Genomic DNA, 18,186 nt, shown 5'->3' with positions numbered 1-18,186 from the left:
TAAACACGATTGGCTTAAATAAAAGCGGAACTTTTAAAATCACAACAACTGAAGGTCAGTAAATAATTCCTTTGTTTTTTTTGTTAAAAACGATTGGCTGAAATAAAAGCGGAACTTTTAAAATCACAACAACTGAAGGTCAGTAAATAATTCCTTTTGTTTTTTTTTCTGTTAACCACGATTGGCTGAAATAAAAGTGGAACTTTTAAAATCACAACAACTAAAGGTCAGTAAATAATTCCTTTGTTTTTCTTTTGATAATCAATATTGTCTGAAACAAAAGCGGAACTTTTAAAATCACAACAACTGAAGGTCATCAAATAATTAATTTGTTTTTTGTTAAACACGAGTAGTTAAAATAAAAGCAGAACTTTTAAAATCACAACAACTGAAGGTCTGTAAATGATTCCTTTTTTTTTTCTGTTAAACAGGATTGGCTGAAACAAAAGCGGAACTTTTAAAATCACAACAACTGAAGGTCAGTAAATGATTCCTTTTGTTTTTTTTTGTTAAACACGATTGGCTGAAACAAAAGCAGAACTTTTAAAATCGCAACAACTGAAGGTCAGTAAATGATTCCTTTTGTTTGTTTTTTTGTTAAGCACTATTGTCATAAATAAAAGCGGATCTTTTAAAATAACATCCACTACAGGTCATTAAATGATTCCTCTGTTTTTTTTTGTTAAACACGATTAGCTGAAACAAAGTCAGAAATCTTAAAATCAAATAAAAAGACGTACATTAAATGATTCATTTGTTTTTTTTGTTAAGAACAATTGGCTTAAACAAAAGCGGAACTTTTAAAATAACAAAAACTGAAGGTCATTAAATGATACGGTTTTTTTTTGTTGTTAAACACGATTGGCTGAAATAAAAGCAGAACTCTTAAAATCACAACTGAAGGTCAGTAAATAAGTCCTTCTTTTTTTTTAAACACGATTGGCTGAAATAAAAGCGGAGCTTTTGAAATAAAAACAACTGAAAGTCAGTAAATAATTCCTTTGTTGTTTTTGTTAAACACGATTGGCTGAAATAAAAGCGGACCTTTTAAAATCACAACAACTGAAAGTCAGTAAATAATTTCTTTGTTTTTTTTTTTTGTTAAAAAAGATTGGCTTAAATAAAAGCGGAACTTTTAAAATCACAACAACTGAAGGTCAGTAAATAACTTCGTTGTTTTTTTTTTGTTAAACATAAAGGGTCGAAATAAAATCAGGACTTTTGAAGTCACAACAATTGTAAGTCAGTAAATCATTACTTTGTTTTTTCTTTTATACACAAGTGGTTGTAATAAAAGCAAACATCTTAAAATCATAACTTATGTTCATTACATAATTCCTTTTTTTTTTTGTTAAACACGATTGGCTGAAATAAAAGCGGACCTTTTAAAATCGCAACAACTGAAAGTCAGTAAATAATTTCTTTGTTTTTTTTTGTTAAACACGATTGGCTGAAATAAAAGCGGACCTTTTAAAATGGGGGCGGTGGTCAGCAACCTGCTCGCGGTACCCCTGCTTATACTAATCTAAGCTGACCATTTTTTTCCAATTCGTTGGTTGGTCGGTGGGCTAGTAACCCACCACCGTAAAAACTATTTACTCAAGAAACAGCAACAGATAGCCTCGGATTGACTTCTTCTTCTTCTGTGATGACGACTAATGCACACCCCTGGACTGGATTCTTGAAAACGGCCGATTGTTTTGTATTGGATACTGGAATCTTAGAACAGTTAATCAAGAAACACAGCCAGGAAAACTCAACAGTGTTATGATAACCCTTGATAAATTCCGTATTGACATAGCTGGACTTTCTGAGACCAGGCTTACTGGTTTTGGGACTTTGAAATCTGAGAATTACCACATCTTGTATTCCGGACTTGAGACTAGAAAAGAAGCAGGTATCGCAATGGCACTAAGTAATCGGGCCAAAAAATGCCTAGTGGACTGGGAACCAATTGGTGAGCGGATTCTTCGTGCCCGTTTCGCCACTTCACAGGCCAAATTGACAGTTATTGTAGTGTACACCCCAACGAATGATGCCTGTGATCAAACCAAAGATGAATTTTATCGCGCGTTATTGAATGTTGTTGCAAAAACGCATCGTCATGATATTGTGACTGTGTGTGGGGACTTTAATGCTAAAATTGGAGGTGATGCTTCTTATGCCCCAACTATCCTCGGTAAACATGGACTGGGGGAAATTAATGACAATGGTGTGCGACTAATTGATTTTTGCGCTACTCATGAACTTATCGTCGGCGCCACATGGTTTCCACATAAACAGATTCACATGTATACTTGGAACTCGCCTGATGGTGTAACACGGAATGAAATAGACCATATCCTAATTGAGAGGCACAGGCGACGATGTTTAGAGGATATTAGAACCTTCCGAGGTGCCGACTGTTATTCCGATCACCAACTTGCTGTTGCCAAGTTCAAGCTGAAACTAAAAACTGTGACAAAGCCCCAGCGGCCAGTGAAAACCTTCAATTTGAGGAAATTGCAGGACCCGAACGTATTGCAAAAGTATATTACAGCTTTGTCAAACAAGTTTTCCCTTCTAAGGGACGAAGTGTCGCTGGATAGTCAGTGGGAAAAAATTGCAGAAACCGTGAAAGAGGTTGCACAAGAAGTTGTGGGTTACAACAGGAAGAAGAAAGAGCAGTGGATATCTGAAAGTAGTTGGGATATTATTGATCAAAGGTCACAACTCAAAATCCTCGTAGATAAGTATGACCATAGCACGACTTGTTCTAGAGAATATGTAGTTAACCTGAAAGCGCAGTACAAGCGTCTCCATAAGCAAGTCAAAGCAGCAACCAGGGATGATAAGAGGATTTACCTCGAAACTATGGCCGAACAGGCTGAGGCAGCCGCTAGACGGGGAGATAGCCGTACTGTGTATGCCATAACGAAGCAGTTGGCGGGTATTTCAAAGGCGTCGTCGACCCAAGTTGAAAGCAAAGATGGCATTTTATTAACCCAGACTGATGACATAGTCCGACGCTGGAAAGAGCATTTTAGCGAGGTACTAAATCAGATGCCTCCCACAACTACTTTAAATATCCCTGAAGAACCACTGTTCGATCTTGGAATATGTCCTGGACCTCTCATACTTATTGAAGTCAAGGAGGCCCTAAAGACTTTGAAAAACGGAAAGGCTGCAGGCAATGATGGCATACCACCAGAATTACTGAAGTGCGGTAGAAACACCCTAGCCAAACCCACATTTAAACTTCTTTCCCGTGTTTGGGATGAAGAAAAAGTCCCTAGTGAATGGTCGAAGGCAGTAATTGTAAAACTCTTCAAAAAAGGACAAAAGACTAAGTGTGATAATTGGAGAGGTATTGCTTTACAGTCTGTTGGCAGCAAAGTTCTGTGCCAAATAATTCTTAACAGGATTCAAAGTAAAGTGGAGAAAGTTCTAAGAGATGAGCAGCACGGATTCCGCCAGAATAGATCGTGTTGCGACCTGATATTTAGCCTGAGAGTCCTGCTGGATGAATCCAATGAATGGCAAGTTCAGCAACTTATAGTATTTATGGATATTCTCAAAGCTTTCGACTCGATACATCGCAGAACCATGTAGAAGATTTTAGTGCACTATGGAATTCCGACCAAAATTGTAAATATAATTGAAGCGCTATACCCTGATATCATGTGCGCAGCACAGACAAAGGGTGGCCTAACGGAGTGGTTTTCTGTTCAGTCAGGTGTAAGGCAGGGCTGCATTATATCACCATTACTGTTTGCCATAGTGATTGATTTTGTTCTCCGTGGATGCAGTTTTAGTTGCGGTCTACAATTAAATCCACTGAGAGAACTCAATGATGGTGATTTTGCTGACGATGTTGCGCTTATTACCCACTACCCTGAAGATATGCAACGCAACATTAATGAACTCGGTCGTGTGGCAAATGCTGTCGGACTCTCCATAAATGCTAACAAGGCCAAATCAATGTCGAATGCAGTCATACCTGACTTAGCCGAAGGACTTTTGGTTAACAACGAGGAAATTGAGGAAGTGAGAGAGTTCAAGTATCTCGGCAGCATTCTTGCGCAAGATGCCAATTCCGAAAGAGAAATACTGTGCCGAATAACATTGGCTGGGTCTGCTTTCAGCTACCTTAGAAATGTTTGGAGAAATAATAAATATTCCCAGAAGTTAAAGCTTAGAATTTATAATAGCAATGTGGTCTCTGTCCTTATGTACGGCTGCGAAACTTGGAGCATCACTGCTAAACTAGAACGACGACTCCAGGCATTCGACAATAATTGCCTAAGGTCTATCCTAAATATACATTGGACAGAAAGAATACGAAATGATGAAATATATCGTATGACAAATCATACCCCCATCCTTGATCTTATTAGAAAGCGGCGATGGATGTATTGGGGGCATATGGTGCGAATGGGGGAAGGAAGGCTGCCGCACGATGCATGGTGTTGGACACCCCCGGTCTCCGCAAATCAGGGAGACCGAAAATGACCCTTGGCAGGTCGCTAATGAAGGAGGCGAAGCTGGCGAGGTCCTCGTTGGAGGAGCTATGGTTGAAGGCTCAGGACAGGTCGTCGTGGCGAATCACTGTTGCTGCCTTATGCGCCCCCAGGCGTAGGAGGACCTAAGTCTAAGTCTAAGTCTTTTAAAATCACAACTGAAGGTTAGTAAATAATTCCTTTTTTTTTTTTTTGTTAAACACTATTGGCTGAAATAAAAGCGGACCTTTTAAAATCACAACAACTGAAAGTCAGTAAATAATTCCTTTGTTTTTTTTGTTAAACACGATTGTCTGAAAAAAAAGTGGAACTCTTAAAATCACGTCTGAAGATCAGTAAATGATTCCATTGTTTTTTTTTGTTAAACACGATTGGCTGAAACAAAAGCTGAACTTTTAAAATCACAACTGAAGGTCAGTAAATAATTCCTTTGTTGTTTTTTTTTGTTAAACACGATTGGTTGAAATAAAAGCGGGACTTTTAAAACAACAACAACTGAAGGTCAGTAAATAATACCTTTGTTTTTTTGTTAAACACGATTGGCTGAAAAAAAAGCGGAACTTTTAAAATCACAGCAACTGAAGGTCAGTAAATTATTCCTTTGTTTTTTTGTTAAACACTATTGGCTTAAAAAAAAGTGTAACTTTTAAAATCACAACAACTGAAGGTCAGTAAATTATCCCTTTTTTTTTTTAAAAACTATTTGTTGAAAAAAAAGCAGAACTTTTAAAATCACAACTACTGAAGGTCAGTCAATAATAACTTTGTTTTTTGTTAAGCACTATTGGCTTACAAAACAACGTAACTTTTAAAAACACAACACATGAATTTAATTCAGTAATCCCGTTGTATTTTTTTTTGAAAACGATGGGCTTAAAAAAAGGTTTAAATTTTAAATTCCAAACTAAAGATTAGTACATCATTCAGTTGTTTTTTTTGTTATACACGATTGTTTGAAATAAAAGTAGACATTTTAAAGTCAGAAAATCCGAAGGTCAGTAAATAATTCCCTTTGTTTTTTTGTTAAACATGATTGGCTGAAATAAAAGCGGAACTTTTAAAATCACAACAACTGAAGGTCAGTAAATTATTCCTTTTTTTTTTTTTTTTTTAAACACGATTGGCTGAAATAAAAGCGGAAGTTTTAAAATCACAACAACTGAAGGTCAGTAAATGATTCCTTTTTTTTTTGCTAAACACGATTGGCTGAAATAAAAGCGGAACTTTTAAAATAACAACAACTGAAGGTTAGTAAATAATTCCTTTGTTTTTTTTTTTGTTAAAAACAATTGGCTGAAATAAAAGCGGAACTTGTAAAATCAAAACAACTGATGGTCAGTAAATAATTACTTTGTTTTTTTTGTTAAACACGATTGACTGAAACAAAAGCAGAACTTTTAAAATCACAACAACTGAAGGTCAGTAAATAATTCCTTTTTTTTTTTTTGTTACACACGATTTGCTTAAACAAAAGCAGAAATTTTAAAGTCAAAACAACTTAAGGTCATTAAATGATTCCTTTGTTTTTTTTTTGTTAAACACGATTGGCTTATATAAAAACATAACTTTTAAAATCACTACAACTAAAGTTCAGTAAATAATTCCTCTTGTTTTTTTGTTAAACACGATTGACTTAAATAAAAGCATAACTCTTAAAATCACAACTCAATGTCAGTAAATAATTCCTTTGTTTTTTGTTAAACACGATTGGCTGAAACAAAGGCCGAACTTTTAAAATCACAACAACTGAAGTTTAGTAAATAATTTCTTTTTTTTTTTTTGTTAAACACGATTGGCTGAAATAAAAGCGGAACTCTTCACAACAACTGAAGGTCAGTAAATAATTCCTTTGTTTTTTTTGTTAAACATGATTGGATGAAACAAACGCGGAAATTTTAAAATCATAACAACTGAAGGCCAGTCAATAATTCCCTTTGTTTTTTTTGTTAAACACGATTGGCTGAAACAAAAGCGGAACTTTTAAAGTCACAACTGAAGGTCAGTAAATAATTCCTTTGTTTTTTTTTTTGTTAAACACGATTGACTGAAACAAAAGCGGAACTCTTAAAATCACAAAAAATTCAAGGTCAGTAAATAATTCCTTTGTTTTTTTTTTGTTAAACACGATTGGTTGAAATAAAAGCAGAACTCTTAAAATCACATCAACTGAAGGTCAGTAAATAATTCCTTTGTTTTTGTTAAACACGACTGCGGGCGGGGCCCCCCACCCCCCGGGGCCACGGGGCCGAAAGCCGGCCACAGGTGGGTACCCCACCACCCAGGTTAGGTTAGGTTACATAACATTTCTAAGTTAGGTTAGGTTAAGTTAGGTTAGATTAGGTTAGCCTAAGTACGTGCGCGTACATAGGCTAACCTAATCTAACCTAACTTAACCTAACCTAACTTAATCTAGCCTAACCTAACCTAACTCGCTGGAAAATCCCCCGGGTCCCACTTAACCTAGTGTAAATTAACCTAGAAATGTTATGTAACCTAACCTAACCCTAGAAATAGTTAGGTAACCTAACCTAACCTGGGGGGTGGGGGTCCCATCCGTTGCCGGCTTTCGGCCCTGTGGCTCCGGGGGGTGGGGGGGCCCCGCCTGCAGTCGTGTTTAACAAAATCAAAGGAATTATTTACTGACCTTCAGTTGTTGTGATTTTAAGAGTTTTGCTTTTATTTCAACCAAACGTGTTTAACAAAAAAAAAGGAATTATTTACTGACCTTAAGTTGTTGTGATTTTAAGAGTTCCGCTTTTGTTTCAGCCAATCGTGTTTAACAAAAAAAAAACAAAGGAATTATTTACTGACCTTCAGTTGTGATTTTAAAAGTTCCGCTTTTGTTTCAGTCAATCGTGTTTAAAAAAAAAAAAGGAATTATTGACTGGCCTTCAGTTGTTATGATTTTAAAAGTTCCGCTTTTGTTTCATCCAACCGTGTTTAACAAAAAAAACAAAGGAATTATTTACTGACCTTCAGTTGTTGTGAAGAGTTCCGCTTTTATTTCAGCCATTCGTGTTTAACAAAAAAACAAAAAGAATTATTTACTAACTTTCAGTTGTTGTGATTTTAAAAGTTCCGCTTTTGTTTCAGCCAATCGTGTTTAACAAAAAAACAAAGGAATTATTTACTGACCTTCAGTTGTTGTGATTTTAAAAGTTCTGCTTTTGTTTCAGCCAATCGTGTTTAACAAAATAAAACAAAATGAATCATTTACTGACCTTCAGTTGTCTTGATTTTAAAAGTTCCGCTTTTGTTTCAGCCAATCACGTTTAACAAAAAAAAAGGAATTATTTAATGACCTTCAGTTGTTCTGATTTTAAAAGTTCCGCTTTTATTTCAACCAATCGTGTATAACAAAAAAAAGGAATTATTTACTAACCTTCAGTTGTGATTTTAAAAGTTCCGCTTTTGTTAAAGCCAATCGTGTTTAAAAAAAAAAAAAAAGGAATTATTTACTGACCTTCAGTTGTTTTGATTTTAAAATTTCCGCTTTTATTTCAGCCAATCGTGTTTAACAAAAAAAAAACAAAGGGATGATTCACTGACCTTTAGTTGTTGTGATTCTAGAAGGTCTGATTTTGTTTAAACCATTAGTTTTTAACAAGAAAACAAAGAAATTATTTAATTAAATTCAGTTTTTTTGAATTTAAAATTTCCGCTTTTTTTTAATCAAAAAGTTTTTAACAAAAAAAAAACAAAGGAATTATTTAAAGAAAGTCAGTTTTTTTAATTTTAAGAGTTATGCTTTTGTTTCAGCCAATCGTGTTTAACATAAAAACAAAGGAATCATTTACTTAATTTCAGTTGTTGTGAATTTAAAAGTCCCGCATTTATTTAAGAATTTTGTGTATAACAAAAAAAAACAAAGGAATTATTTAAGGACCATAAGTTGTTGTGATTTTGAGTGGTATACTTTTTTTTCAGTCCAAATTGTTTTACAAAAAAAACAAAGGAATTACTTACTGAACTTCAGATGTGATTTTAAGAGTTCCGCTTTTATTTTAGCCAATCGTGTTTAACAAAAAAACAAAGAAATTATTTACTGACCTTCAGTTGTGATTTTAAGAGTTCCGCTTTTATTTCAGCCAATCGTGTTTAACAAAAACAATAAAGGAATTATTTACTGACTTTCAGTTGTTGTAATTTTAAGAGTTCCGCTATAACTTACGAACATGGATATTAACAAAAAAAAAACAAAGGAATCATTTAATGACTCTTAGTTGCTGTGAATATAGAATGTTTACTTTTGTTTCAACCTCTATAGTTTAACACTAACAACAAAGGGCTCATTTAAATTCCTGCCGGGTGTGTTATTTTAAAAGGTTCCTCTTTTATTTCAGCCAATCGTTTTTAACAAAAAAAACAAATGAATTATTTACTGACCTTCAGTTGTTGTGATTTTAAAAGTTCCGATTTTATTTCAGACAATCGTGTTTAACAAAAAAAAACAATGGAATAATTTACTGACCTTCAGATGTTATTTTAATATTTCCACTTTTATTTCAGCCAATCGTGTTTAAAAAAAACAACAAAGGAATTATTTACTGATTTTCAGTTGTTGTGATTTTAAAAGGTCCGCTTTTATTTCAGCAAATCGTGTTTAAAAAAAAAAAAGGAATTATTTCCTTACCTTCAGTTGTGATTTTAAAAGTTCCTCTTTTATTTAAGCCTATCGTGTTTAAAAAAAACAACACAGTAAATATTTACTTACCTTCAGTTTTTTTTTTTTTAAAATTTCCGGTTTTATTTCATACTATCGTGTTTGACAAAAAAAAACAAAGAAATTATTTACTTAACTTCAGTTATTATTTTAAGAGTTTCGCTATTATTTCAGCCCATCGTGTTTGAAAAAAAAAATACACGACGTATTTAATTGATTAAAGTTTTTTTGACTTTAATAGGTCCACATTTATTTAATCCAATCGTGTTTAACAAAAAAAAACAACGGGGTTATTTACTGACCTTCAGTTGTTGTGATTTTAAAAGTTCCGCTTTTATTTGAGCCAATCTTTTTTAACAAAAAAAACAAAAGAATTATTTACTGACCTGCAGTTGTTGTTACTTTAAAATGTCCGCTTTTATTCCATCCAATCGTGTTAAAAAAAAGAAATACTGAATCGTTACATGTCAGTCGGTTTATTGTATTTTAAAATGTACAAGTTTATTTACGCCAATAGTGTTTAACAAAAAAAAAAGAACTTATTTAATGAACTTAAGTTGATGTGATTTTAAAATTTACGCTTCTATTTAAGACAAAAGTGTTAAAACAAAAAAAAAATGAATTATTTAATGACATTAAGTTGTTGTGATTTTGAAATTTCCGCTTTTATTTCAGCCAATCGTGATTAACAACAAAAAAACAATGGAATTATTTACTGACCTTCAGATGTGATTTTAAGAGTCGCTTTTATTTCATCCAATCGTTTCTAAAAAAAAAAACAAATAAATTATTTAATGAATTTAAGTTGTTGTGAGTTCAAATTGTCCGCTTTTATTTCAGCAAATCGTGTTTAACAAAAAAAAGGAATTATTTACTGAACTTCAGTTGAGATTCTAAGAGTTCCACTTTTATTTCAGCCGATCGTGTTTAACAAAAACAACAAAGGAATTATTTACTGACTTTCACTTGTTGTGATTTTAAAGGTCCGCTTTTATTTCAGCCAATCGTGTTTAACAAAAAAAAAACAAAGAAATTATTTACTGACCTTCAGTTGTGATTTTAAGAGTTCCGCTTTTATTTCAGCCAATCGTGTTTAACAAAAACAATAAAGGAATTATTTACTGTTTTTCAGTTGTTGTGACTTTAAAAGGTCCGCTTTTATTTCAGCCAATCGTGTTTAACAAAAAAAACAACGGGGTTATTTACTGACCTTCAGTTGTTGTGATTTTAAAAGTTCCGCTTTTATTTCAGCCAATCGTGTTTAAAAAAAACACAAAGGGAATTATTGACTGGCCTTCAGTTGTTGTGATTTTAAAAGTTCCGCTTTTGTTTAAGTCAATCGTGATTGACAAAAAAAAGGAATTATTTACTGACCTTCAGTTGTTGTGATTTTAAAAGTTCCGCTTTTGTTTAATACAATCGTTTTTAACAAAAAAAAAACAAAAGGAATTATTTAATGACCTTTAGTTTTTGTGATTTTAAGAGTTCTGCTTTTATTTCAGCCAATAGTGTTTAACAAAAAAAAATGAATTATTTAATTACCTTAAGTTGTTCTGATTTTAAAATTTCTGCTTTTATTTAAACCAATCGTGTATAACAAAAAAACAAAGGGATTATTTACTAACCTTCAGTTGTGATTTTAAAAGTTCCGCTTTTGTTTCAGCCAATCGTGTTTAACAAAAAAAAACAAAAGGAATTATTGACTGACCTTAAGTTGTTGTGATTTTAAAAAGTTCGCTTTTATTTCAGCCAATCGTGTTTAACAAAAAAAAAACAAAGGGATTATTTACTGATCTTCAGTTGTTGTGACTCTAAAAGTTCTGCTTTTGTTTCAACCAATCGTGTTTAAAAAAAAAAAAACATAATTATTTACTGACCTTCAGTTGTTTTGATTTTAAAAGTTACTCATTTTTTTAATACAATATTTTTTAACAAAAAAAAAACAAATGAAATATTTAATGACCTTATGTTGTTGTGATTTTAAAAGTTCCGCTTTTTTTTCAGCCAATCGTTTTTAACAAAAAAAAAAAGGAATTATTTACTGACCTTAAGTTGTTTTTATTTTAAAATTCTCTATTTTTTTTAACCAAATATTTTTTAACAAAAAAAAACAACAAAGGAATTATTTAATTAAATTCATTTTATTTTGTTCTGAAATGTACGCTTTTACTTAAGCCAAAAGTTGTTAACAAAAAAAAAAATGTAATCAATTAATTAACTTAAGATGTTATTTTAAGATTTCCACTTTTATTTTAGACAATCGTGTTTAACAAAAAAACAAAGAAATTATTTACTGACCTTCAGTTGTGATTTTAAAATTTCCGCTTTTATTTCAGCCAATCGTGTTTAACAAAAACAATAAAGGAATTATTTAATGACTTACAGTTGTTGTGACTTTAAAAGGTCCGCTTTTATTTCAGCCAATCGTGTTTAACAAAAAAAAACAAAGGAATTATTTACTGACCTTCAGTTGTTTTTATTTTAAGAGTTCCGCTTTTGTTTAAGCCAATCGTTTTTAAAAAAAAAAAAAATTTAATATTTAATGAAAATCATTTGCTTTTATTTTAAAAGTTCCGCTTTTATTTCACCCAATAGTTTTTTAAAAAAAAAAAAAATGAATTATTTACTGACTTTCAGTTGTTGTAATTTTCAAAGGTCCACTTTTATTTCAGCCAATCGTGTTTAACAAAAAAAAACAAAGGAATTATTTACTGACCTTCAGTTGTTGTGATTATAAAAGTTCCGCTTTTTTTTCAGCCAATCGTGTTTAACAAAAAAAAAAAAAAGGAATTATTTACTGACCTTCAGTTGTCGTTATTTTAAAAGTTACGCTTTTTTTTAATTAAAACGTTTTTAACAAAAAAAAAAACAAAGGAATTATTTAATGACCTTCAGTTTTTAATTTAAAATTTACGCTTTTTTTTCAGCCAATCGTGTTTAAAAAAAAAGAAGGAATTATTTACTGGCCTTCAGTTGTTGTGATTTTAAAAGTTCCGCTTTTGTTTCAGTCAATCGTGATTGAAAAACAAAGAGATCATTTAATGACCATCAGATTTTGTTATATGAACATTAACGCTATTTTTTCATCCAATCTTTTTAAATAAAAAAAAACAAAAGGAATCAGTTACTTACCAACATTGTTTTGTATTTTAAGAGTCATAATTTTATAACAACCCGACATTGAGAACAAAAAAAAAATGAATTAATTTATGTACTTCATATTTTCGTTTTTTAAAAGTTCTGCTTTTATTTAAGCCAATCGTGTTTAACAAAAAAACAAAGGGATTATTTACTAATCTTCAGTTGTGATTTTAAAAGTTCATATTTTTTTTCAGCCAATCGTTGTTAAAAAAAAAAAAAAAAACGAATTATTTAATTACATTCATTTTTTGTGATTTTTAAAGGTCTGCTTTTTTTTAAGCAAATAGTTTTTAACAAAAAAAAACAAAGAAATTATTTACTGACCTTCAGTTGTTGTGATTTTAAAAGTTCTGCTTTTATTTCAGCCAATCATGTTTAAAAAGAAAAACAAAGGAATTATTTACTGACCTTCAGTTGTTTTGATTTTAAAAGTTCCACTTTTTTTTCAGCCAATCGTGTTTAACAAAAAAAAACAAAGGAATTATTTACTGACCTTCAGTTGTTTTGATTTTAAAAGTTCCGCTTTTGTTTCTACCAATGGTGTTTAACAAAAAAAAAAAGGAATTATTTACTGACCTTCAGTTGTTGTGATTTTAAAAGTCTCGCTTTTATTTCAACCAATCGTTTTTAACAAAAAAAAAACAAAGGAATTATTTACTGACCTTCAGTTGTTGTGATTTTAAAAGTTCCGCTTTTATTTCAGCCAATAGTGTTTAACAAAAAAAACAATGGAATAAATTACTGACCTTCAGATGTTATTTTAAGAGTTACACTTTTATTTCAGACACTCGTATTTAACAAAAAAAACAAAGAAATTATTTACTGACCTTCAGTTGTGATTTTAATAGTTCTGCTTTTATTTCAGCCAATCGTGTTTAAAAAAAAAAATAAAGGAATTATTTACTGACTTACAGTTGTTGTGACTTTCAAAGGTCCACTTTTATTTCAGCCAATCGTGTTTAACAAAACAAAACAAAGGAATTATTTACTGACCTTCAGTTGTTGTGATTTTAAAAGTTCCGCTTTTGTTTCAGCCAATAGTGTTTAACAAAAAAACAAAGGAATTATTTACTGACCTTAATTTGTTGTTGTTTTGAAAGGCCCGCTTTTATTTCATCAAATCGTGTTTAGCAAAAAAAACAAAGGAATCATTTACTGACCTTCATTTGATGTGATTTTAAAAGTTCTTCTTTTATTTAAGCCAATCGTGTTTGACAAAAAAAAACAATGGAATTATTTACAGACCTTCAGTTATGATTTTAAGAGTTCCACTTTTATTTAAGACAAGCTTGTATAAAAAAAAAAACAAAGGAATTATTTACTGACTTTCATTTGTTGTGATTTTAAAAGTTCCGCTTTTATTTCAGTAAATAGTTTCTAACAAAAAAAAAAGGAATTATTTCCTGACCTTTAATTGTTGTGAATTTAAAAGTTCTTCTTTTATTTTATCCAAGCGTTCATAACAAAAACAACAAAGGAATTATTTAATTAACTTCAGTTGTTTTGATTTTAAAAGGTCTGCTTTTATTTCAGCCAATCGTGTTTAACAAAAAAAACAATGAAATTATTTACTGACTTTCAGTTGTTGTGGTTTTAAAAGGTCCGCTTTTATTTCAGCAAATCGTGTTTAACAAAAAAAACAAATAAATTATTTCCTTACCTTCAGTTGTGATTTTAAGAGTTTCGCTTTTATTTCATCCAATCGTGTTTAAAAAAATCAAAAAAGTAATTATTTAATGACTTTCAAATGTTGTGATTTTAAAAGGTCCGCTTTTATTTCAGCCAATCGTGTTTAACAAAAAAAACAACGGGGTTATTTACTGACCTTCAGTTGTTGTGATTTTAAAAGGTCCGCTTTTATTTCAGCCAATCGTGTTTAACAAAAAAAACAAAAGAATTATTTACTGACCTTCAGTTGTTGTGACTTTAAAAGGTCCTCTTTTATTCCAGCCAATTGTGTTTAACAAAAAAAACAAAGGAATCATTTACTGACCTTCAGTTGTTGTGATTTTAAAAGGTCCGCTTTTATTTCAGCCAGTCGTGTTTAAAAAAAAAAAAAGAAATTATTTAATGACCTTCAGTTGTGATTTTAAAAGCTCCGCTTTTATTTCAGCCAATCGTGTTAAAAAAAAAAAAATGAATTATTTACTGACCTTCAGTTGTTGTGATTTTAAAAGTTCCGCTTTTATTTCAGCCAATCGTGTTTAACAACAAAAAAACAATGGAATCATTTACTGACCTTCAGATGTGATTTTAAGAGTCTCTTTTATTTCAGCCAATAGTGTTTAACAAAAAAAACAAAGGAATTATTTACTTACTTTCACTTGTTGTTAGTTTAAAAGGTCCGATTTTATTTCAACCAATCGTGTTTAACAAAAAAAACAATGAAATTATTTACTGACCTTCAGTTGTTGTGATTTTAAAAGGTCCGCTTTTATTTCAGCCAATCGTATTTAACAAAAAAAACAAAGAAATTATTTACTGACCTTCAGTTGTGATTTTAAGAGTTCCGCTTTTATTTCAGCCAATCGTGTTTAACAAAAAAAATAAAGGAATTATTTAATGACTTACATTTTTTTTGAATCTAAAAGGTACGCTTTTATTTCAGCCAATCGTGTTTAACAAAAAAAAAAAAGGGGTTATTTACTGACCTTAAGTTTTTGTGATTTTAAAATGTCCGATTTTATTTAAGCCAAACGTTTTTAACAAAAAAAAACAAAAGAATTATTTAATTACCTTAAGTTGTTTTGATTTTAAAAGGTCCGCTTTTATTTAATCCAATCGTATTTAACAAAAAAAACAAAGGAATCATTTGCTGACCTTCAATTGCTTTGATTTAACAAGTTCCGCTTTTGTTTCAGCCACTCGTTTTAGACAAAAAACAAAGGAATTATTTACTGACCTTAAGTTTTGATTATAAAGTTTCCGCTTTTTTTTAAATTAATCATGTTTAACAAAAACAAAGACAAATAAATTATTTAATTACCTTCAGCTGTTGTGATTTTAAAAGTTCCGCTTTTGTTTCAGCCAATCGTGTTTAACGAAAAAACAAAGGAATTATTTACTGACCTTCAGTTGTTGTGATTTTAAAAGTTCTGCTTTTTTTCGGCCAATCATGTTTAACAAAAAAACAAAGGAATCATTTACTGACCTTCAGTTGTTGCGATTTTAAAAGTTCCACTTTTATTTCAGCCAATCTTGTTTAACAAAAAAAAACGAAAGGAATAATTTACTGACCTTAAGTTGTTTTTATTTTAAAAGTTCTACTTTTGTTTAAGAAAATCGTGTTTAACAAAAAAAAAAGGAATTATTTAATGACCTTCAGTTGTTGTGATTCTAAACGTCTCACTTTTATTTCAACCAATCGTTTATAACAAAAAAAAACAAAGGAATTATTTAATGACCTTCAGTTGGTGTGATTTTAAAAGTTACGGTTTTGTTTCAGCCAATCGTGTTTAACAAAAAAAAACAATGGAATCATTTACTGACATTCAGTTGTGATTTTAAGAGTTCCGCTTTTATTTCAGCCAATCGTGTTTAACAAAAACAACAAAGGAATTATTTACTGACTTTCAGTTGTTTTGATTTTAAAATGTCATCTTTTATTTCAGCCCATAGTGTTTAACAAAAAAAAAGGAATTATTTACTCACCTACAGTTGAGATTATATAAGTTCATCTTTTATTTAAGCCAATCGTGTTTAACGAAAACAACAAAGGAATTATTTACTGACTTTCACTTGTTGTGATTTTAAAAGGTCCACTTTTATTTCAGCCAATAGTGTTTAACAAAAAACAAATGAATTATTTACTGACCTTCAGTTGTTGTTATTTTAAAAGGTCTTCTTTTATTTAAGCAAAGTTTTTGACAAAAAAAAAACAAAGAAATTATTTAATTAAATTCAGTTATGATTTTAAGAGTTTCGCATTTATTTAAGCCAATCGTGTTTAACAAAATCAACAAAGGAATTATTTAATGACTTTAAGTATTTGTGATTTTAATAGGTCCACTTTTATTTCAGCCAATCGTTTTTAAAAAAAAAAACAACGGTGTTATTTACTGACCTTCAGTTGTTGTGATTTTAAAAGTTCCGCTTTTATTTCAGCCAATTGTGTTTAACAAACAAAACAAAATAATTATTTACTGACCTTAAGTTGTTGTGACTTTAAAAGGTCCGCTTTTATTTCAGCCAATCGTGTTTAAAAAAAAGGAATTATTTACTGACCTTCAGTTGTTGTGATTTTAAAAGGTCCGATTTTATTTAAGCCAATCGTGTAGAACAAAAAACAAAGGAATTATTTACTGACCTTCAGTTGTTGTTATTTTAAAAGTTACACTTTTATTTGAGCCAGTCGTGTTTAACAAAAAAAACAAAAGAATTATTTAATGACCTTCAGTTGTTGTGACTTTAAAAGTTCCTCTTTTTCTTAATCCAATAGTATTTAAAAAAAAAAAAAAAAAGGTATCATTTAATTACCTTCAGTTGTTGGGATTTTAAAATTACCGCTTTTATTTAATCTAATAGTATTTGACAAAAAACAAAGGACTTATTTACTTACCGTCAGTTGCTGTGATTTTAAAAGTTCCGATTTTATTTCAGCCAATCGTGTTAACAAAAAAAACAAAGGAATTATTTACTGACCTTCAGTTGTTGTGATTTTAAAAGTTCCGTTTTTATTTCAGCCAATCGTGTTTAACAACAAAAAAACAATGGAATTATTTACTGACCTTCAGATGTGATTTTAAGAGTAGCTTTTATTTCAGCCAATCGTGTTTAAAAAAAAAAAAAAATGAATTATTTAATGACTTTAAGTTTTTTTTATTTTAAAAGGTCAGCTTTTATTTCAGCCAATCGTGTTAACAAAAAAAAGGAATTATTTACTAACCTTCAGTTGTGATTTTAAAAGTTCCACTTTTATTTCAGCCGATCGTGTTTAACAAAAACAACAAAGGAATTATTTACTGACTTTCACTTGTTGTGATTTTAAAGGTCCGCTTTTATTTCAGCCAATCGTGTTTAACAAAAAAAAACAAAGAAATTATTTACTGACCTTCAGTTGTTGTTATTTTAAAAGTTCAGATTTTGTTTCCGCCAATCGTGTTTGAAAAAAAAAAAAGGAATTATTTACTGACCTTCAGTTGATGTGATTTTAAAAGTTCCACTTTTATTTCAACCAATCATGTTTAACAAAAAAAAATACAAAGAAATTAATTACTGACCTTAAGTTGTTGTGATTTTAAAAGTTCCGCTTTTGTTTCAGACAATCGTGTTTATCGAAAAACCAAAGGAACTATTTACTCACCTTCAGTTGTTGTGATTTTAAAAGTTCTGCTTTTTTTTAAGCCAATCATGTTTAACAAAAAAACAAAGGAATCATTTACTGACCTTCAGTTGTTGTGATTTTAAAAGTTCCGCTTTTATTTCAGTCAATCGTGTTTAACAAAAAAAAAACAAAAGGAATCATTTATTGACTTTCAGTTGTTGCGATTTTAAAAGTTATGCTTTTGTTTCAGCGAATCGTGTTTAACAAAAAAAAACTAAAGGAATCATTTACTGACCTACAGTTCTTGTTATTTTAATAGTTCCGCTTTTGTTTCAGCCAATCGTTTATAACAAAAAAACAAAGGAATTATTTACTGACCTTCATTTATTGTGATTTTAAACGTTTCTCTTTTATTTCAGCAAATCGTGTAAAACAAAAAAAACAAAGGAATTATTTAATGGAATTAAGTTGTGATTTTAAGATTTAAGCGTATGTTTCAGCCAATCGTGTTTAACAAAAAAAACAATGGAATCATTTACTGATCTTCAGATGTGATTTTAAGAGTTCCGCTTTTATTTCAGACAATCGTGTTTAACAAAAACAACAAAGGAATTATTTAC

General features: G+C 30.6%; 1 protein-coding gene across 1 annotated transcript; it reads left to right on the top strand.

The window, feature by feature from the left end:
- The first annotated feature begins 1,767 nt into the window (after positions 1-1,767).
- On the top strand, positions 1,768-17,620 carry LOC148954101 (uncharacterized). Its single transcript, XM_089086146.1, has 2 exons — positions 1,768-3,291; positions 17,564-17,620. The coding sequence occupies exons 1-2, from the start codon at positions 1,768-1,770 to the stop codon at positions 17,618-17,620; spliced, it is 1,581 nt and encodes a 526-aa protein (XP_088942272.1).
- Positions 17,621-18,186: the final 566 nt, after the last annotated feature.

This window comes from Artemia sp. Qi Xiang Cuo, chromosome 3 (genome assembly GCF_049724085.1).
Source record: "Artemia sp. Qi Xiang Cuo chromosome 3, ASM4972408v1, whole genome shotgun sequence".
Lineage (NCBI taxonomy): Eukaryota > Metazoa > Arthropoda > Branchiopoda > Anostraca > Artemiidae > Artemia > Artemia sp. Qi Xiang Cuo.
The sequence above is the reverse complement of the archived record's forward strand: the minus strand, read 5'-3'. Positions and strand labels throughout refer to the sequence as shown.